Source organism: Doryrhamphus excisus, linkage group LG2 (assembly GCF_037039965.1).
Source record: "Doryrhamphus excisus strain RoL-2023G ecotype Guam linkage group LG2, RoL_Dexc_Guam_v1.1, whole genome shotgun sequence".
Taxonomy (NCBI): Eukaryota; Metazoa; Chordata; class Actinopteri; order Syngnathiformes; family Syngnathidae; genus Doryrhamphus; species Doryrhamphus excisus.
This window is the reverse complement of record NC_136358.1, coordinates 13,013,022-13,036,532: the sequence shown is the minus strand read 5'-3', so window position 1 is coordinate 13,036,532 and position 23,511 is coordinate 13,013,022. Positions and strand designations below refer to the sequence as shown.

Sequence of the window (23,511 nt, the reverse complement as noted above, 5' to 3'; positions counted from 1 at the left end):
GTCGTGGGGGTGCTGGAGCCTATCCCAGCTGTCTTCGGGTACACCCTGGACTGGTCGCCAGCCAATCACAACATATAGAAAAACAACCATTCACACACATTCATACCTATGGACAATTTGGAGTCGCCAATTAACCTAGCATGTTTTTGGAATGTGGGAGGAAACCGGAGTACCCGGAGAAAACCCACGCATGCACGGGGAGAACATGCAAACTCCACGCACAGATAGCCGAGAGTGGAATCAAACTCGGGTCTCCAAGCTGTGTGTCCTGCACGCTAACCAGTCGACCACCGTGCAGCCGGATCAGTTCCGATGAAACAGAAAGTGATAAGTGTCGCTCCCTCCCTTGTAAGGCCCCTGCCAGTGTGTTCTTGTATTTCCCTTTTTTATTACTGTATTTTATGTATCCTTCATGTGTTCTGTGTATGGTGTGGGTGTTAATTTAAGTTAATATCTTCTCACAGGACCATATAGCGACCAAATTATTTCATACAAAAGGCAACTTTTTTGCTATTGCAATGGACAAAAAGTGAGTGAGTGATAACATCTCGAGAGTCTGTTCAAGCTGGTCCTGATGCAGGGTTACCATGGTAATGACAAAGAAGCTGTACATACAACAGCTGTGCTCTTCATTATTCAGCAATGAAACGGTTTCCAAGTAGGTGTGAAATGTGCCCCAGGCTGTGGAATGCTACAAATCCCTGGCACTGTTGTGATAATACGTGCATGTAACTAGTACCGCTGTTAAAACAATACTTATTCCCACTCAGAATACAGATACAGGCACACTTTCATCTCCAAGGCAGCTAATGTTATTGAAATCATAATTCATTTTTGTTATGCATGTTTTAACTTTCATTTTTGATGATACACATTGTTCCAGCAGCATGTATATACAACAGAGGATTTAGCAACATCTGCAGCACATACACTTAGACGTGTGAGAGTAAAACCAGCCCTCCGTCACGCTCTATCGCTCATCCTTTCAGCACTGCTTTACAATGCGGTTGCTCTTTGCTGTATATACGGCATACATCCCAGTATTTCATAAGTGAATTTGTTTTTCTATTGGGAAATCTGACCTGAGCACCTATGGGGCGAACTGTTCATATTGTAAATAGATAAAGCGATACTGTATGATCTACTGTAAGTTTGTGTCCCCAAATATGGTGATGCTGACCTGTACAGGCTCACACTGCAAAGACCTAATGAAGACACAAAGCAGAGGCTTCTCTAATAAATGGAGCACATTCGGAATGAGGCGGCAGTGTCTGGTGAGCAAAAAGATGGGAGTACAGCTCCCTGACAGATAACGTGTGGAGTGTTTGCATGGTTGAACATCGGTGGAGCACAGAGTCACCAAGCAAGCCAAGCGGTGTAAACAAGTTGCAGCAGGCAAAGATGTAACTGCTGAGGTAGAAGATGATTCAAAACATGCAGCAGGGTTTTTTTTCCACCACCAAAAAGGAACAGATGGAGGCTTGCCACTTAATTGAATTCACCGAGTATTGCGCTGAGGCAAAAACAAAAAAAAAAAAACGGGCCTTAATTCCACGTGTCACTCAGCGTTAATAAATAGGTGCAAATATTTAAACAGATTTCCCCCAATTATACTCATCCTGACCTCTGGATGGGATACAGACTGTAGGCCCACCACTTGAAACAACCGCACGTGTAATTCAGTCATCCAAGTTAGCACACGCCATGCCACTCTTGCATGGATGCTCGCCGAACCTGCCGCCACTTCCAAGGCAAACATTTCTTTTTTTAACCATCATGACTAATCGTCCAGACCATAATATTCCAATACTGTATGTGTCCTGCGAAGACGGCAGGCCGAGTGCCGTCTCATCTGGGAAGAATTAAGGACAGAGAAGGAAAATCCACAATTTTGTCACTTCTGCTTTTTCCTTTAGGGAAACACATTTAATGAGTAGCAAGTATTAGTATTGTTATTGGTATCTATACACAGTAATGGCCCTGTATCACCAACCCCTACTATGAATATTACAAAAAAAACACATGTGAAGCCTACATGAGTATTTACAGATGTGATGATGCAATACCAGTACAAGCAGTTCCCTGCATGACTTGCTGACTGGAATATAGCGATAGGGCAACAAATACTTTATATTTAAAACGATGTCTTTTGATTTATTGAGGACAATTTGCATAAGCTTTTGTCTGTACAGCCATTCTCAGAGATTGATGGCACAACATGAAGTTATTATGAAAACACACAAAGCATGAGGCCGTAAAGGCGTGAGGCGTTGATGGCACTGCGGAAATGACGCTATAAAAAGCCTGTACTGTATGCGCCGCAATGCCAAAGGCACCGAGCCCTTTATAAAATGGGGGTGAAATGACTTGGCATAATATGTAAACAAGTCTGCTATTAAAGTGTTGCTGCCAAGGCTCCTGAGCCAATTACTTCTCTGGAGAGGAGACCTGGGAAATTGAGGCTCACACGCCCACACATGCAGGCACACATATCTATCCATCACTTTCACAGTCTTATGTCTTTGTGTTAGGGTTTGCTCATGGATAGGACGCAACATTGGGGGATATTCAACTGGTGGCCCACAGGCCAAGCCTGACACGTGGATCACACTGGCCCTATGGAGGAACTACTATTTTTACAGTGCATTCCTCAAAATAACATGCTGTGTCTTTAGGGAGATACTAAAAAACAGCAGATTTCTCCTGTTATAGAAAGAGGATCTACGACCAATAAAAAATATAAATAATGTAAATATAAAGAGCAGACTGATTCTGTCACATAGAACATCTTTTTTGGAGCCTTATGGCACTCCTGTCATACAGAGGATCTCTGCCTAGGGTTTTTTTTTCACTCATGTTTTTACAGTAGGTACCGGGCCCTTTATGAAACGATACAGAGCAGACTGATTCTGTCACAATAGCCACGTTTACATGGACCCAAATATTTCAATTCCATTCGGGTTATTTGTCCAAACGGAAAGAATCTAACCTTTGTATACACCTCATTCAGAAAGAAAAGTGCCAATCCGAATGAATATATAATCGGATTCACAGGGGTGGAATATTCCTTTCCACAATCCGATTGAGGTATCTTGTACCCGACTCAATCAGAAAGTTGTCAGGGTGCGTTCTTTCAGCGCATGCTCAGCTGTGACGTAACACGCAGACTTCTCTCAGGTTTTGAAAATGGTGGCGAGCTGTCATCACTGGACTACAGCAGTAACTGTTACATTTGTTCACTTCCTGCTTTCCTAATATAGTTTACGTTTTTTTTTGTTTATTTAAAAAATATATATTTTTAATTTTTTGTCACGTACCGAAGTACGAGGTGATATGACCATACAATGACATAATTGGTACCATAGTAACTGTCAATGTAGTGCATCTTTGTAGCCCTCCTTTGTAGCACTCCTGTCATAAAGGATCTTTGCTTAGTGTTTTTAAACGCAGAAAAGCCCTTCTTAGCTAGTTTTTACACTAGTCACAAACGCATTTCTGCAGCCTCCTAGTGCTCCTGTCATATAGGGAATCTTTGGTAATGTTTTTGCAGTGCGTGGGTACTAAAAACAGCAAAGTGCCCTATAAAGGATATTTAACTAATGTTTTGACAGTAGGTATATAAACACAGCAGAGTGCCGCTGTCACATAGAAGATCTTTGACAAGCGTTTCTCACTAAAGAACAACACAACGTTCTTGTCCTATAAAGGACCTTTATGTGAGTACTATAGAGTATACCTGAGCAATTGAATTTATGGAGTGATGCTTGTGATTGGCAGGTGAACCTCCTAGTGATCAGAACCCTACAGCCATGGTCAATATAGAGTCCATGGACCCTGGAATTGCTTGGACGGATTGGACTTAGGTGTGTGCACAGAAAATGTGGAATAACTGGAAGCAGGCCACTCACTTCCTTTTTGCATCTGTCAGAATTCAAGCAGACAAACTAACTGAGGCATTTCATCTTTCCCACACTTCTAAAAAACACAGTCCAACGGTATCTCCCACTTTTCCTGCTCCTCCTCTTGTGGTCTGGGCTATTGTATAACACATGCACTACGTTGCTGCCTGTGCCAAAGGATTCTTACCCCCTAGACACTGTAACTCAAGCCTCCCACCAAAGACTAATGGACCTTGTCAAGCTCACGGAAATGAATATCCGCCGGCGTCCAACTCAAGACAAGCAAAGGAAGAAGAGGCAACGTTGGTTGCGTGGTTTTCATACTTTCATAAATCTACCCTGATTCAGCCTTTATGACTAGATGGCTGAATCAATGGTGTGGGGAGATTTTAATCAAATGTTGGCCAAAAAGGAAAAATGTGCTGGGCGAGTGGTGCTTATTTCAATTTATAGACCGGCAAATCACAGGGAGGAATTTTCGATTCACGGGGACTATGCTGTGTTACCTTAACAGTTATAGCTTTGATGTGGGAGTCATTACGATAAGATTTTACTCCCTTTCCAGTGGAGAGGACCGGTGCAGCATTACCAGAGAAACCAGGAATGTCGGAGGTCAAAAATGTACTAAACCTTATAATTACAATAAGCTGCTGTTTGACGGAGACGATGTTGGTGGGAATTTTGGCAAAGTTCCGTATTAATCACCTGGCTCAAAGGGCACAATCCCATCGGACCATCTTGGCGTGATTTCAGAACCCCACCCACAGTCCACTTCCTTTCTTTCTGCTCTCAAGCACTTGTAACAATTGTTACCTACTGAGAATGATTTGGTTACTTACTGACGCTGACATCGACTATTACGATTTGTTGCCTCCCATGAGACTCACATTGTTCCTGCCCACCCTTCTGATTTCCTTTCCCCCTTCAGCCTCGGCCCCTAGCTAGCCTTATTGCAGGCTTACATTCAGCAGTTCCCACCAAGAGCCTGAAAGGAGGCAGCCAGATGCTGAGAGCGATTATGCTTTTAAACCTGAATGAGATGCCTGCATCTGCTTCCAATCCAGTGGCAAGTTAACGCCTACCAATGGAGAAAGACCAAATGATTAAAGAAACAGCGTTGTTGCTACTACTTTCAAATATCAATCTTCAAGACTCTAAAATTGATTAGGATTCAAGGTCCATCAATGAAGGGAGGGTCTGTAATCTGAAAGACCACGGGGTCCGTCAGATCGAAGGACTTTGACAAGTTGCATCATGTCATCCAAAAGATTCTTTGCTTTCATTTCCGAGAGGACAGCTGACGTAAGGTTTGTCGTGTGAATCTTGGTGGATCCAACAAGGAACCTCTTGTGCTCACGTTTAGACTCTTGGTGGATCCAACAAGGAACCTCTTGTGCTTACGTTTAGACTTTCTTCATGTTGCCAGTCATTTTTCCCAAAGATTCTGGACCACCACAAGCTAATATACGTGAAGTATTATACAATACAGTGAGTATATTTACACTTTGAATGGTATAAATGACTTGCAGACATCACTTTGGCATAAACGTGCGTGGAAGAATGGAATGAAACAAAACCTTGAATGAGAAGGCCAACAGGTTGAAAGAGAAAATGAAAGGAGCTCCAAAATATCTCAAAGGATGCATCAACAAAATACACGGCTCTTAAAAGCAAATGTGTGCTTTTATGTGGCAATAACAACAACGTCAGCCAGTAAATAAAGCCAAACTCCAAGTGGATCCGGTGAGAAAATATGTTCTGGCCAAAACAGCAGAGCTGGGGAGGCCAATAAGGGAGCTCTAGAGAGAGTGTCAAGGACTGGCAGTTTACCAATGATAACAACGCTAACGCACTTTACGGGCAAGGTTAATATACCGGAAGTGCACAGTAAACAATATTTTTCTAAAGAAAACTGTTTTTGATAAAAAAAATATAAGGTCAGCCATAATTTATAATGGGCTACAGATGCCATATTTACTATGTTATACAGTATATTTATGCTTGTGGTTATTTCCTCCATCCACATGACTCCTGGTCGCACAGTCCAACAGAGTGAACTGACAATGTTCCACTCGCAAACTTACAACTCTTAACCACACACTGGGACACGGCTTGAAACCACCCAGGAAGGAGGAGGACCGGGATCAAATCCAATTATCCTCTTCCTAGACAATTTGAACTGCTAATGAAGAGTGTTTCTATGACTGCAAATTAGCTCTTTTCAATGGGTGCTGTGCAACACGCAGTTTCATAGTCCGCAGTGCACACACATTTGCAATTCCAGCATTCACAGCCATTTAATTCATGCATGTGATTATTTTCTCTCCATAGAAAACACATTACATACTTTAAAGGGGACCTATTATGCTCATTTATCGACCCTTTGTATTAAGTTGTGGTCTCCTATAGAGCAGAAACACACAATAACCCACACTGACAACTTTTCAGATTTTCCAGAATCTGTACCTATTTCAGCTGTATTTCCTTTGATTTATTCCACCCACGGTCCACCTCCAGGCATGTCCACTCCCGTTGTGATTGGTCACACGCCCAAAGTGCTTCCTAACTATCAACCATATAAGGAAGTCCGTCCCTCTGTGACATCACAAAGGGGCAGTTTTACCACGGCTTTTGAAACCGAGCGTTTAGGGCCATCCCAAATTTCTTTCAGGGCTCACTTCCAAATGCTCAAACCTCATTATCTGAAACTTGTTTAACACAAGAATACAACATTCTAACTACATTTATAGGTCAGAAAAGACGATGACTTCACATGTAATTTGATGTGACAGTTAGAAGGCATAAACGCATAAAAAATAAGACAACAAAAAGACTGGAACCAGAAAGTGGAAAATAATAAAAGTTCATATTTGTTGGTTGAGGGTAATGATGCATCTAAATATATTTAAAAAAAAAAGGTTCAGTTAAGCTCACTGTAAAATCTACTGCCAAGGGAGGGTGCGGAAACAAACCACCACCCGCTATTGCACCGCAGCAAGCTTTACATCCAACCATTTGCATGCGAGAGGGACTTTGTGTGCTCTTTATTGGTCAAAAACACCCAACAGTTAAATATAACCACAGGAAGGACGGCTGATTTATTTTTTTCACAATGAAACAAACACCTGAGAGTGTCTCTACTTGTAAATGTTTTACGGAGAAATTAAGTTGGGAGGTAGGAGGACATTTTTTCTGGAAATGTAAGGTTGTTTCCAGAGGGTAAGAAGTGCAAATGTTTACAATCCTGGTGCAGATTTCCTCTGAGGAAGTATTCCCCTTCTAGGGACGAGATAAATGTAATTTTTGGAGCATAGAAATGAAGCACCAAACCCGTAATGTAGCTAAACATGGCTTAGAATCAACATTTTATTCATTTGGGAAGGAAATTCCTTGAAAACAACCACTTAAGTCACTTTTGCTGTTGTTTTTCTTAACTGGTTTGTGGTGAACAATTTTCTGCTGTTTTATTACCAGAAGGATATTTAGTGCTCTAAATTTATGTCTTCTTTTTGCTGCAGGAAACCCCTTCAGAAGTGCAAAGAAACACAGGAATTGCCTTGATGGTTGGTGACCTACTACCACTGCGGTGTTAAGCAGTGAGTCAATACCACAGCCAAGGCCCTGTCTTGATTCAAAACATCAGCAACCATTCTTCATGCATACCTACAAACCACACACACACACACACTTGGAAGCACAAGGCGCGAGGCCATGTAAGCATGTGTTACGGCAGGCTCGGTCTGCAGTGGCATTCTTCATGGTTCAACACAATGTACTGATAGATTAGAAACAGGATAGACCGGAGCAGGCGAAAAGAGGGGGGGAAAGGTGAGTGATTCATTCAGCAGGGAAGAGTTGACAGCTGGACAGACAGAACTGGGCCAGGTGTGTGTTTAAGTCCCTCCTTCCTGCTCTCATTGGAACTAGATCACAAAGGAAACGATTGACAGCGGAAGAGGATCAAGAGGTAGAAGAGGTGTGTGGAAAAATACGACAAATTGGGTGTACAGGTAAAGGTCAAAGGGAAAAAAAGGCAGCAAGTGGAATAAAGTAAGCCTCCTGTGTGCTGAGAACAAAAAAGTTGGAAAGGAATGCTGGCGATTGGAAAAAAGAGAAAGACAGTGACGGGAGACAGAGTGGAAAAGTAATGGAGAGTAAAGAGTGAAGAGGATGCTAAGAAAACAGAACAGAGGCTGCTGACAGACAGAGACAAATGGAGGGAGTCATTTTACTCTGCTGATTACCAATGTTAAATAAGAAGGTAGTGACCGTAAATTGAATTTGTGGTGCCACCTATGTGTTGTGCTGAAAATGCCTGAATAAATCAAATTGTAATTGTTTAATCGTGACATAAAAGGTCAAAGACTTATGGGAAAATAGTTGTAATAGCTCGCCACATCCTTGCAATTTTTTTGATTGCAGACATGTTTTTCAACCAATATTGGTATCATTTTACACACATGTGCTTATCAATGCCCTGAAGCTGTGCCTAAACACCCTAAAATTACAGTGGGTGTTTCGCAGAGCGTATTGACAAAAGGTGTGATAAACTTCACATCAATCCATCTTATGGTCTTTAATAACAGCTCCACCTGGTGGTATTCATTCATTCATTCATATTCTACCGCTTTTCCTCACGAGGGTTGCGGGGGTGCTGGAGCCTATCCCAGCTGTCTTCGGACGAGAGGCGGGGTACACCCTGGACTGGTGGCCAGCCAATCACAGGGCACATATAGACAAACAACCATTCACACTCATATTCATACCTATGGACAATTTGGAGTCGCCAATTAACCTAGCATGTTTTTGGAGAAAACCCACGCATGCACGGGGAGAACATGCAAACTCCACACAGAGATGGCAGAGGGTGGAATTGAACTCGGGTCTCCTAGCTGTGAGGCCTGTGTACTAACCAACTATTTGGTGTATTTCTCAGAAAAATAATAACACAGCCAACAAACTAGGGGTGCAGCTTTTGCCACATTTTGACCATTTTTTGTGCAGCAGTTCAAGAGAAGAAAACTCAGTTTTCTAGTGTGAAACTTTAGAATAGCATGGCATCATGCTAACCTGAAGGTTGATTTATTTGAATAGAACTAAAATGGTGATAGACGGCATCTATCTGTTTTTTCCTTGTGTGGCATTAAACAATACATATGTACATACAGTATATGTGCGTGCCATAGTGTCATATCAGATGTAGCATGCCAGCCACCTTTCTTCCATACGCACTTTCCTGCATCCAATCAGTGTCAGCTCTTCCCAGGCCACAAACATCAGAGAGAAACCTCAAAATATGACGAGACAATAACAGGCCAGCGGGAGGTTCCCCCTCTCTTTAATCTCAGTTATTTATTGAATTATGGAGCCTCGGGCTACAGAAACACGTGCAAGGTGGTGGAAGCCTCACTGACGGCAAAACCCCAGCTGGCCTCCGTGTCCTTAATGAAGGCACTTTTAACCACATCAATCACCCTGATAAACAAAATTGCACCATTGAGGATTTTTTTTCCCTAGAAATGCTTCACAGCGCTTCTCACAAGCACGTATGGCAGCCTCGTTTTTTGTCTTAATTTGGCAGGGTATTTCTCAGCGGTGTGGCCCTACTCTAAACAACTCTGTGTGTTCTTACTCCAAAAGTTAAACACCAAGGTCCCCAGACAGTGGGTGGAAATGAAATACAGTGTTTAAGACAATGATGGGGGGAGTGAAAGCACTGGAAAGGATAATATTGTGTCAAATATTTTTCCTTTTCAAAGTGGGGGTCACGCATGTGGGGGTTTACATGCTCTTACAAAACTATTTGAATGGCAATGTTTTTACTGATAAGATAATGATATTCTAAATGTAACGTAAACATTGTATATATTCTTGGCCGACAGTAAATTAGCATTTTTGAGCATAAAAATGTTCCAGTAACACGCACCACACTGCCAATGAACAGGCACAATAATAACATAATAACAATAATAATCATCATAATCATAATAACACAGCCTGTGTTATTTATCTTGTGGCCGCACTTACTCCTCCTAAAACATCATTTCCTGCCCACACTGTCTTCAAGACATTCATTGAGACACAAAGGAGCACAAGTTGGCTGCACAGTGGGCGAGTGGTTAGCATGTGGGAAGACGCCCACATTAAAAAAAACATGCATGTTAGGTTAATTGGCTACTCTAAATTATCCATAGGTATGAATGTGAGTGAATGTTCGTCTATATGTGCCCTCACCTCTCACCTGAAGACAGCTGGGATAGGCTCCAGCATACCAGCGACCCCAGTAAGGATAGGCAGCATAGAAAATAGATGGATGGATGAATGGAGGGCCATGAGTCTTATTTATGTCTTATTTTTCTGATTATATCTACTATATTGGATAACTTGATTGTAAATGTGATTATAGGGGTGTTATTTCATTTCTAGTGGGCTCTAATAATGGTAAAAAACTTACTTTATGTAGAAGTTCGTCCTACTTTGTGGATATTCACTAATCGCAGTCGTGCCTGCAACTAACCTGGACAGCGATAAATGAGGGATTACTTCATCGCTGTGATGGAAAATATTACAGCCAAGTGATGTGGGATGGACTTACTTGTTCACAAGTTACTTCAGACTATGGTTTGATTATCACGCTGCCAATGTTTTAGCGTGTCATTTGAAAATGCAACCGCTTGTGAGCATTTACTCCTCCTGCATGATTTCTCTTCCAGATGCAGCTTCCAACACAGCGAGTCAGACCACCCATGACATATTAAGTTCCCATCCTGCCCACCCATTCCTTCTGCTGGAGCAAGCTGGCCCCCTCTGGCTGCCTCTGTTATTTCAGCGGTGTCAGAGCCACTAAAAAAGAAAGGCGGGGGGGGCGACCTAACTGTGCCAGAAAGACAGTATGCTTTCACTATTGGCAGAGTGGACTTACAATAAATCTATCACGGCTTTTTTTTTTTATACAATAATTTGCTCCTATAACTACTGTTCTAAATGTCTTCACACTACCCACACACATAAATTAAACACTTCTCAAAAACACCCAATGGCATATGCATACATTTAAAGTGCTCCAAAGGGGCTAATAAATGCACATCGGATGGTGTAATTCATTTTCAGGACATTGCTTGAACAAATACTAGATTTGGCTGACTATATGATTTATGATTTGGGCTATATGAACGGCTAATTGCATGCCTGCAGAGGATAAATAAGACAAAATCATGGACTCTCTGCAGAATACATACAGCTGTGAGTCTGTTTTATAGGTTACCATATATGAAAGTCATATTTCATGGGCAAAAAGCTCCAGACTTTCACAAGAGTACACAAGACATGAAAAGAGGCCATGAGGGATGTTTTTTCAGTATATGACCCGCTCTGTCATATTCACAGTTTGACCTGCATTTCAGCCACAAATCTACATGAGGCGCTAAGCAAAAAAAAACAAAAAACAAGGCTTTGATTGTGACCGTGCGGACACGAGATAATCAACAGGAAGTTCCTAAGTGAGTGGGTGAGTGTGTCTGTCACATCCACTTCCGACACACGCTTGCACACTCACATTCAGGATAACATTCATTGTTAACATAAATAGAAACCCTTGGCTCATGTATGCAACAGATAAAGGCGCACCCACTTGTTCGCTTGCTGTACCTCAAGAAAGAAAATGTACATTAACAAGCGATTAAATACCTACATTCATTTTGACAGTTTTGACCACTTCATGCACAAGATCATGCTCTATCAGTGGCGGTGGCACTGACACCCCATTAAAGCCCAGTCAAGTCAGATACGCTCTTCATTCCAGCTCGTCATCGCACAGCACCAGAGGCTAAAGACTAATTTGAACTGTCAGGGGAGAGAATACAACAGGAGGAGCCGACGTCGCCTCTTGTTCTCGTCTCCATCACACAAAGGCGCAGAGATAGGAGTTTCTGACAGGCAAAATCATACATGGATTAACGTGGGGAGGCTTCTAGAGATTGCAGGTGGTGTACAAAACTAACAACACTCTCGTTTCACCTGAAACGGGCCTGATAATTCCATTAATCCAGCGTGATTCCAATCATTGTTGATGATGGTGATATTGTTGGATTTCACTACTTAGACAACCAGCAGATAAATCAGGCCCGACTAGTTAGCTGCCTAAACGGCCTGCAGATGAAACCAAAACAGGAAGTAAGAATACATTCTTGATTTCACTGCTGGGTATTTCATGACAGAATCATGAAGGTTTTGTTGTCAAAACCAGCAGGTAAATCAGGCCCTACTAGTTAGCTGCCGAAACGGCCTGCAGATGAAATCAAAACAGGAAGTAAGAATACGTATTTGATTTCACTGATGGGTATTTTGTGACCGAAACGTTTTGCTGTCAAAACTATCATATAAATCAGGCCCGACTAGTTAGCTTCCTAAACAGCCTTCAGATGAAACCAAAACAGGAAGTAAGAATACATACTTGACTTCACTGCTGGGTATTTCGTGACAGAATCGTAAAGGTTTTGCTGTCAATCAGCACATATGGATTGTATAATCTTGCCAAGATTACCTGTGAGTCATACCCCCCCCCAAAAAAAAATTCTCATCCTGACAGTATAATTGCGGCCTTTTCATTATATCAGACAAGCTAATAGCACCTTGCATCATTTCAGTACGCTCTTCCTCTTGGAGACAAATGTATGACATTTCTACAAACTTATCTGTCAAATGCATGAATCCAAACACAGAAGACATTTGGAATATGAGAAAGGATTTGATGCCAGCTTTGTGCATCTTAGGAACAACTTCCTTCGATTCCTGAAAGACAACATCGGATGTGCGGACCTCTGCTAACATCATCACACTCAAGAACTGTTGTTACTCTTATCTGCTTTGCAGAACCATTGTGTTCAACACTGGAAACAATGACAGAGGTTTGTCTTCCTTGAATGCCTTCACAGGGCTAAGTTCCTTAGTAATTGTGATGATGATGATGATGTGATGCTGTAGCTTTCGGGTGTTGTAGTGTTTGGTACACATCTTTGTGAGACTGACAAGTGTATATCTGTAAAATCTGAGGAAGCTTGGTTGAAGGAGACGAGCTTCCATCAAGGAAAATGTCTTGTAGAGGAATGGAGAGGACTTGGCAACTGCAATTTGCCGTAAGTAATCAATCATTTGCCTTATGAATATAAAACTGTTAGGATATCTATGTTGCATTTATGCTAACATGTATTCCAAAGCATTTTCAGCACAAATGTCATTTAAAGTTAAGTCAAAAAATTGAGACACCCCATAAACCAAAGGAATTACATCCCGGTGTCAATCAAGTCAACCGACTCTGCTAACAAGTTTGCAAGTTACGTTGCTTTTCAACAGCAGGTTAATGATAAAGCTCTCGTCACCCCCCGCCCTCTCACACAGGCCCCGCAGGCTCAGACTCAGTCACGGACACGCTGTGAGGATTTAGAGTCAGCCAGCAGAGCGCTGACCCGTGCTTTGATGTCTCCGGCCCACGTTTCCTCCCGGTCACGAGGAAATCTTTGTTCGCTACGGAACGTCTTAAAGCCGTGGAAAAGAATCCAGAATGCAAAGCACTGTCAGAAGAAGAGGAGGACAGCTCGAGCCTAACGGCAATGACTCGGTCAGCGCTCTGACAGCTCATGATGAGGTGCTGCTGAAAGTAGTTGGCGGGGAATTTTGAAAATGACCCCGCCCCCAGCTGCCGGAGCCTGAGAAATCAAGTGATAGACCTGCACGAAAGGAAACAATCGGCATAGTCTGAGATGTTGATCGCTACGGGTTTGACATTATTAGGTCAAAAGGAGAGACAAGGTGTGCATGTTCTTAAGATACCACAAAACAGCTAACTTCCTTGGAAGTGATTCTACGCCACTCTAAAGAATGACTAAACACATCAGCAATCATCTATTTCCTGCAAACGACAGAAAATGATAGAGCATCAGGATGAGGTAATCCCTTACTCATGGCTCATGGTGGCAAACATCCCTCCCTAGTGCACATGAGTCACCTCCATGCACCTGCTCAACCAAACATGGGAAACTCTGGTCTGACAATCCCACTACTAGATGATCTAACTACTAACCTTGCAGATCCTGCTCTCCTCCGTTTCAGTCTTAGACTTTCCTTCTGTTGCTCTTGTCGGCTGGTACTCAGACTTGACTGACAGCTGGCAGGAAAGCATCGGGACACCCTCACTTGCCTTGAGCTCCTGCTGCCTGGCCATGAAGTCCTGAGAGGTGTTGGTCGCCCGAAGGCTGCTGGGGATGGGGAGAGCGGTGTGCACTGGCTTCACCGTGGAGGGTTGCCTGAGTTTGGAGGCTACGCCAACTACCGGCATGGTACTTTCCCCTGGTTTACAAAATGATTACAAAAGAGCTGGACACACGGGTCCGTGACAGGGCTTTGAAAATGACTTTTATCGATGTCTTGGATGGAATAAAAACTAAAAGGAAAAAAAAAGGAAAAAAGAGCAGTTGCCTCTCAAACTGAGAGGAGAGCAACTGCGCTCATTCTGTTGCCTACAGCAAGCAGGACATACAGAAACTGAGAAGCCTACTCCTTCCTCCAACTCACTACCTCCTCCTCCTTCTCCTCCCACAGGCAACACTACTCCCTCCCCTTCTTTCCCTTTCTCACTCACTCACTCTCACTGTCAGCAGCACACCGCAAAGTCGGCCAGAGTAGTTCAAGGGGACATGAACTCCTCAAGCGGAGAAACAGCAATCGGCAAAACTATGATTAAGGAGAGCTTACAGAGTGTGTTTGCATGTGTGTGTCTTCCTCAACACAACTGACAATGCACTTTCCGCTCTGGAACCGTCTTGGAAATACAATTGTAATGCTGTTGAGAGATTAATTCATTCCAGTTAAAGGGAGTGTATGAAAGCTGTGATAGAAGAGTTGTAGCTAAAATGAAAGGAAAGTATACAAAACTGTAGTGGTTTGGGCTAGAGACAGTTCCAGTGAAAAAAAGACAGGCAGCACAACTGGAGGTAGCATAAATGAGGATGCTGAGGTTCTCATTGGGAGTCACCAGGATGGATAGGATCAGAAACGAGTACATCAGAGGGACATTACATGTTAGAGGCCTTGGAGATAAAGTCAGAGAGGCCAGACTGAGATGGTTCAGGCATATTAGAGCTGCCAGGTAGGAGGCGTAGAGGAAGACCAAAGAGAAGATGATGAAAGCTGTTCCACCAGTTGCCTAAAGGGAGCCAACATTTAAACATACAAGTGTGACATCCCTTCCTACTTTGAGTGTGTAAGCCGGACAAACTAACACATGTGCTACTTATGTTTGTTGTCAGCTAATGATAGCAATTTGGCCAAGTTTAGCTACTAAAGTTAGCTTCATTTAAAGTGTGTGGCCTATCATAACACCCGCATGAATGTAATTGGCCCAAGACAGATATCTATGTCAATACCAACAGCCATGAGTGACAGCCAGCTAGTTAGTTATACTACAACTGGTAACTATTATTTTTAAGGTTCTAGTTTCACAATATATATTAAAAAACTTGAAAAACAACCTTTATCAGGACATTGCAAAAATTGTTTACTTATCCCAATTCAGTTTTTGGATGGAATGTGTCACTCATAAGCCTTGTGATGATGGTGGTAGCAGCAGTTTTGGAAAGGAAGTCTTTCTCCCAAGCTTGTTTAAACTTGTGTTGGACAAACTGTCATCTCCAGCTGACAAAAGTGGTGTCTTAACTTTGAAACTAACGCGCATGTTAAGACAAACGTTGATATTATGAGGAGTCAGTTAAGTATGAAATAATAACTTTACCCTCTGCTGCATCCTAGGCACTTTCATATTGCCATCACAAGTCTTTGACAGGCAATGGTCTCAATATAGACCAGGAGTAGCACCAGCTTCAACATGTTTCCAATCATGCACCAGGGGCTATCATGACAGGCCTAAAACAACAGGATAGCACGTAATGAGTGGCAGACATCCAACTCTTGACTGCGTCTGCCTGCAGAGCTGCAGGGGCTGGAGCTTTACTTGACGAGCATCCAACCTCTCAGGAGCGTCTGGAAACCCGTCTTTGATGAGGTCCTATCTCACAGGGGTCGCTGAGACAGGTTTCCGCCAAGATGACAGGAAAACTACCCACATTCACAGCAGTTGCAGGGAAATGTATGTCAGTGCTGAGGGCAGTCCAGATAGCTGCATGATCAAGGAGCCAGTTTGGTAACATAGCGCTGGTTGTTCCTACTTAATAATAGAGACCAGCTCCAAAGTCAATACACGCACAGCAGATTGCAAATTTTCTTCTATCTACACAAACCATGAAAGGAGAGTCAGCACCTTTGTGTTTGGCTGCCACGGCTGACTATTTTATACGCCACAGCCGACTGTGCTATATTTTAAATGTTGAGAGAAGTGAGTGGATTATTAATATATGTATAAAAACATATGTCAAAAAGACCCACATTTTATGTAATCATATCAATGAAAATGGATTCCACCGCCATAAATCTCATTATAAGGGTGGAATAATCAAACTAATAAAAAATAGCTTTTGACGTTATAACAGTAACACAGTATGTGTCTGTATGTATGTTTTTTCAGTCTGTTTTGAAAAAAGAGGCCCTGAAATGGTTGAGGTTGAAGTTCCAGATTTTCTTATTATTATAAACAAAAACCCTCCATTCTCATGGACATAATACCACCTCTGACCCGCCCAAAGCTAGATGAGACTGCCCTGTGTGTACGTGTGCACGTTCACTGCTTAACGGAGAACAGCTTTGCAAAAACAGGCTTCGCTACACATCTTTATGACTAACCTAATCAATCAACTAATGAACGAGCCGTCAGTCAGCTTCAGACTTTCTGTGAAGTAGGATTCCTTCTTTATAAATTGAATATTTAGCATGAAAAAACTCGTGTACGACATTCTAAATACAGCTTTTAACAATATTAAAGCTCTCTAGATATGAAACAGCACCCCTATAGTTACCTTTTTACACTCCTATTACCCAAAGTCACTGAAAATAAGACATAAAACCCAGCTAGCAGTGGCTAATGTAACATTACGGACACCTAGTGACCAGAGTCGATTATTACATCAATGTAATTACATCTGAAATGTATTTTCATACATTTAGTCATTTAGTCATTTTTAGGCTTGAAAATACAAACAAAAACCAAAAAATATGTACCATTGCTTCTGGATACATTTTGTCATCAAACACGATAGTTTTGAATATATTTAGAAAAACCATGAAAGTGAAGCACAAAGTGGCGAGGGATGACAATAATATAATACATTTAAGGTAGACCTTGATGTATCTTTCCTTTAAATTTTAGTAAATATCTGTGTTATGTTCAGTGTTCTTTGGAAAACTAAACGATGAACAATTTTCCAGCCAGTCAAGAACACCTCCCTATTTGTTCCACACACGGATGCGGTTGTTATACTGCACTAGCTGGTGTGTGTAAGTGCAAATGAAAGATACTGCCCAGGGTCACGTGACTTCTGCACCAAGGGCTGTGAAAACAAACACTCCGGGGTGCCGGAGATAAGGGGGGGTCAAACACCTTCCACCCTCCCATCACGTACGCACAATCACACCCAGCGCTTCAACACATCCCCCATGGGACAAGACATAGATAGACATCCACCTGGTCCTGTCAGCAGTCTGAATGCTATCAGTCAAGCGCACGTCGGACAACGTGGAAAAGAAAACAAACACACACTTGCCACCTCGCATAGGACAAAGTGGTGGTCGAACACGGGCATGTGCCACCATACATCAAGCGTGACGCCCCCCCCCCCCCCCCCCCCCGAGGAGATAAACCTCCACTTTCCATGACTCTTGCCTCTTATTTGGGATTCACACATACATTCCTGCTCCCCAGTCAACCCTCGGTTTCTCCACGGTAAGCCGCCCGCGCACTAAACACTCCTCCAAGCAGCAGAGTTGGAGCGTAACAGCAAGGTCCGACACATTAATAGACATCTCTTATGAATCAATACATACAAAGTAGTAAAAAGTAGTAGTTTCAGCTTTGTGTCAAAGAGTACAACTAATCGTTTTACACAAATGACGGCAAAAAATGTATTAACAATTACCTATTTGTTATCCATGATATCGGCCGATCTCTTTCATGTATCGGAATTGGCAGCAAAAAACCCAGAAGAGAGCGCCCTACTAAAAAGTACACCTGGAAAATATCAACCTAACATTTATCCCAAATGGAAAAATGGCCATTTTAAAACATGCAAAACAGTCACATTACATATCAACTCAAACCAGGTATGACTGTACTATAAATATTATATAAGCCAATACATTTTGTTTATTTTATGTATTGCATACAACGAAATTTGAGTGCAACTCCACGCTGCATTTTGTATTAAGTAAAAACAAAAATAAAATAACGAAAAAAATAAAAATAAAAAGAATATAAATAAAAAGGGGTAGGTGCTGTTCAGAATAAATGTAAATACAGTGAAGAAAATAAGTATTTGAACACCCTGCTATTTTGCTATTTCTCCCACTTAGAAATCATGGAGGGGTCTGAAATTTTCATCGTAGGTGCATGTCCACTGTGAGAGAGATAAACTAAAAAGAAAAATCCAGAAATCACAATGCATGATTTTTTAACAATTTATTTGTGTGATACAGCTGCAAATAAGTATTTGAACACCTGAGAAAATGAATGTTAATATTTGGTACAGTAGCCTTTGTTTGCTATTACAGAGGTCAAACGTTTCCTGTAGTTTTTCACCAGGTTTGCACACACTGCAGGAGGGATCTTGGCCCACTCCTCCACACAGATCTTCTCTAGATCAGTCAGGTTTCTGGGCTGTCGCTGAGAAACACGGAGTTTGAGCTCCCTCCAAAGATTTTCGATTGGGTTCAGGTCTGGAGACTGGCTGGGCCATGCTAGAACCTTGATATGCTTCTTACGGAGCCACTCCTTGGTTTTCCTGGCTGTGTGCTTCGGGTCGTTGTCGTGTTGGAAGACCCAGCCACGACCCATCTTCAATGCTCTGACAGAGGGAAGGAGGTTGTTCCCCAAAATCTCACAATACACGGCCCCAGTCATCCTCTCTTTAATGCAGTGCACTCGTCCTGTCCCATGTGCAGAAAAACACCCCCAAAGCATGATGCTACCACCCCCATGCTTCACAGTAGGGATGGTGTTCTTCGGATTGTACTCTTCATTCTTCTTCCTCCAAACACGCTTATTGGAATTATGACCAAAAAGTTCTATTTTGGTCTCATCTGACCATAAAACTTTCTCCCATGACTCCTCTGTATCATCCAAATGGTCATATGCAAACTTAAGACGGGCCTTGACATGTGCTGGTTTAAGCAGGGGAACCTTTCGTGCCATGCATGATTTCACATCATGACGTCTTAGTGTATTACCTACAGTAACCTTGGAAACGGTGGTCCCAGCTCTTTTCAGGTCATTGACCAAGTCCTGTCGTGTAGTTCTGGGCTGATTCCTCACCTTTCTTAGAATCATTGAGACCCCACGAGGTGATATCTTGCATGGGGCTCCACTCCGATTGAGATTGACCGTCATGTTTAGCTTCTTCCATTTTCTAATGATAGCTCCAACAGTGGACCTTTTTTCACCAAGCTGCTTGGTAATTGCTCCGTAGCCCTTTCCAGCCTTGTGGAGGTGTACAATTTTGTCTCTGGTGTCTTTGGACAGCTCTTTGGTCTTCGCCATGTTACAAGTTAAAGTCTTACTGATTGTATGGGGTGGACAGGTGTCTTTATGCAGCTAACGACCTCAAACAGGTGCATCTGATTCAGGATGATACATGGAGTGCAGGTGGACTTCTAATGGGCAGACTAACAGGTCTTTCAGGGTCAGAATTCTAGATGATACACAGGTGTTCAAATACTTATTTGCAGCTGTATCACACAAATAAATTGTTAAAAAATCATGCATTGTGATTTCTGGATTTTTCTTTTTAGTTTATCTCTCTCACAGTGGACATGCACCTACGATGAAAATTTCAGACCCCTCCATGATTTCTAAGTGGGAGAAATAGCAAAATAGCAGGGTGTTCAAATACTTATTTTCTTCACTGTATATGTACATCAAAAACAATAACCCATACAGTAAACAAAATGTAGAATTGCAGTAAACAAAATGTAGAATTGCACATATTGTACATGAATTTCACTTGAATTAATTAATCTTATTGCACATAAGTCCTGTATTGCACATTTGAAGCTTATTGTACATAACAGTGAGATGTGTGATTTAGTAGTGCAGTAATAATAATAATAATTATAATAATTATAATAATAATACATTTTATTTGTATAGCACTTTTCAGAGTACTCAAAGATGCTTTACAGTGAAGAAAAACTAAATAAAAAATAGAGTTGAGTAAAAGATGCATTAAAATACAACATCCATTCATTCATTCATTCATTCATTTTCTACCGCTTTTTCTCACGAGGGTCGCGGGGTTGCTGGAGCCTATCACAGCTGTCTTCGGGCGAGAGGCGGGGTACACCCTGGACTGGTCGCCAGCCAATCACAGGGCACAAATACAACATCCATATTGATCATTTATGTTCATTGCAGTGATGGCTTTGGGAAAGAAGCTGTCTCTGAGTGTGTTGTTCATATTCCTTGAGCTAACAAAAAATTAGCTTTGGGGTGCAAATGTCCCCAAACCGGATTTTGGACACTGCTGTTACAAGCGATTGGCAGACATAAAGCAAGTGTCCTCCAATAACTAGCTTAAGCCTCATTAATTTTAAATGTGTGGTAAAGACACACATGGCTTTTAACCTCCATCTAGTGGGCTGTAAATAGGGACAGCTTGTTGTTTGCTCATCTGATAAACACATATTGCCATCATCTGCGGCCGGCCTGGGGTTCATCGGACTGGCCCTCATTAGCGCTGGGCGTCTCGTTAGGAATGTCAGCTTTTTAACGCCGTCATCTGATTAAAGAGGGCGGTTTGAAAGAAAAAGGGCCGTCAGCCCTGGAAGCTGGCAAAGTGTCAACCATCCCAGATGTGAGGACCATGCCATACCGCTCTATGGACATGCACTCCGACATACAGCATTCAGTGTTCAACATCTCATTATCTTTAACGTCTACTTGCTTGTTAAAAATCCCTTTAAACGCAGCCCAAAAAGCTATACTGTACATGTTGACTGTCTTGTAAACTACGTATAGGAGGAAAAACAGCTGGAGGGGATCATGCTCTATGTTTTGATTTATGTGACACTGACGACGAGGAGGAGGAGGAATGAGTGGAGAGGCAAGGACAGTCATCTAATTGTACACTCTGACCCATGGAGCAACTATTCAGGGGCTTTCTGCAAAGGTCCAAGGATGTGGAGGAAAGACCTATGATTGTGTGTGCGTGACAAGACAGCGGGATGTCGGTGGGAGTTCCTCTCTGCTCTGACACAAGTTGTGGCGGCCGTACATCCTGTTGACTAGCGTTTGCAGCACAACCACCCCCGCCCCAGCCACCACCGTCAAGGTCCCATATTATGCAATATCAATGTTTTCAATGATAACAGCAATGTGTTTCAATAAAACCTGCTCATTGTGTCTATTTGCTGTTTTAAAAACAATAAAATTGGTTCAGTAGGCTACTGCAGATACAACATGCAAGATTTATGTTAATAAATCCAAGCTGTGTAACATGTAGCGATAGGCTAGGTGCTTGATAAACCCAAAAGTGCATGTTTTTTGATATGTTTTCATTTCCTCTTTCACCTTAGCAACCTCAGCATGTTTTTTCAAAGTGCATTCCTGCATTTATGTCACCATAAAAAGGCTTCTGAAACTGCACTTACGCTTGTCCAGTAAGCCGACAGAGGAACGTGATGGTGACGATACCTAAAGGTATTACTGAACAGGGCAGCTGTTTTCACCCCAAATATTAGCATGATATAGTTTCGTCCATATAGAATACAAAGTGGGATAAAAATAAAATCCATAACAAGGCTGAGAGTATTCTTGTCACAAATCAGCTGGTGTCGCCCTTTCATAGTAACAAGGGATCTGTAATTAGACAGCCGAGCATCATGACATTGTGCTCTGAACTTGGTGGGTACGGAGGAGCATTTACAGTGATTTATGTCCAAACCCTCACATCTCAGTGCCCCAATACACTGGATAAGTATAGGCAAGAGTGTCTATTGACACTTGTATTTGCATGATTGTTACTGGTACCACAATGTGATTAAAGGGTTGGAATGACTTTGAAAGCCATCCCCCTGAGTAACACAGGCTTTATTTTTGTCTTGTACCAGAGGAAGTAAATCAAAACGGGGAGGAAAGGGAGAATTCCGAAGCTGCCAAAAAAGTCAAATCCTTTCTGACTTCCTTCCTATTTGGCTCACTGAGAAGTGCTGAATCTCTTTGTTACACTTCCAATCTCAGGTCACAGTTGACAAAAATGTACCAGAACAAGTCAATAAATATAGATAAACATCAAAGACACTACCCACACTCACATTCATGTCTATGGGCCGACAACAGGTGATTTAATTGATGAGCTCCATTCCTCACATTGAAGGAGGGGTTGGTCATTAAAATCACCTAAAGAAAAAAGAGAACCTGCAGTCCCTCGGCCCTCCATGGCACGAGTTTGACACTCCCAATTTTGAGTCTCCAATTGTTCACCCATCCACTTTCTATGCCGCTTATCCTCACTTGGGTTAGGAGGCATCTCGCCCTCTCTGGGCGAGAAGCTGGGTACACCCTGGACTGGTCTCCAACCAATCACAGGGCACATATAGACAAACAACCATTCACACTCACATTCATACCTATGGTCAATTTGGGGTTATCAGTGCACTCTCAATGAGCTTATCAACCCACTAGAAACCACAGAATGTCAATATCTAACAATAATATTCATTCATTCATTTTCTACCGCTCTTTCCTCACGAGGGTCGCGGGCTGTGCTGGAGCCTATCCCAGCTGTCTTCGGGCGAGAGGCGGGGTACACCCTGGACTGATCGCCAGCCAATCACAGGGCACATATAGAACAAAACATAAACAACCATTCACACTCACATTCATACCTATGACAATTTGGAGTTGCATGTTTTTGGAATGTGGGAGGAAACCGGAGTACCCGGAGAAAAACCACGCATGCACGGGGAGAACATGCAAACTCCACACAGAGATGCCCTGGTCTCCTAGCTGTGAGGTCTGCGCACTAACCACTAGACCGCCGCGCCGCCCTAACAATAATATGATAATAATATATATAACAATAATGTCAGCCTCCCTCTGTGCTCCCCTGGCTCCCACTGGTGGAGAGAGGCATCATTGCGGCACCATCCATCCATTTTCTATGCCACTTGTCAATGAAATGCTTGGCTCTGTGGCAATGCCATCTTGCACGCATATTCATGACATCATGTAAACCCGGAACATCAAAATCAAAATGAACAAACAAGTGAGGCGGGATTTTCCTCATTCTTGGTGTTCATAAACAGGCTCTAGGGACACATCAAAACATCATTAAAAAGTGAATTTTGCATAATAGGGGACCTTTAAAAATTATGGAGCGCTGTTCTTGTCTTTACTGGCTGCACTCAGGCTTTACAAAGAGCTGAGAGCTGCAAGCATCAAGCCAGTAACTCCTTCTTG

The 23,511-nt window shown here is 42.4% G+C and overlaps 1 protein-coding gene across 12 annotated transcripts in view; it reads right to left on the bottom strand.

Annotated features, from left to right (window-relative positions):
- The window catches only part of nav3 (neuron navigator 3), a 286,722-nt gene that overhangs the window by 115,783 nt on the left and 147,428 nt on the right, over positions 1 to 23,511 (bottom strand). For 5 of the 12 annotated variants that reach the window (XM_058077401.2, XM_058077403.2, XM_058077404.2 and 2 more), the window contains exon 1: positions 13,978 to 14,783. The exons of 3 other annotated variants lie outside the window; for them this stretch is intronic. In XM_058077401.2, coding sequence (XP_057933384.2) covers positions 13,978 to 14,232 — 255 coding nt within the window. In that variant the 5' untranslated portion in view covers positions 14,233 to 14,783. Of the gene's footprint in view, positions 1 to 13,977; positions 14,785 to 23,511 lie in introns of those variants that run through there. 4 more of the 12 variants (XM_078798165.1, XM_078798171.1, XM_058077405.2 and 1 more) reach the window with 3 other exon arrangements.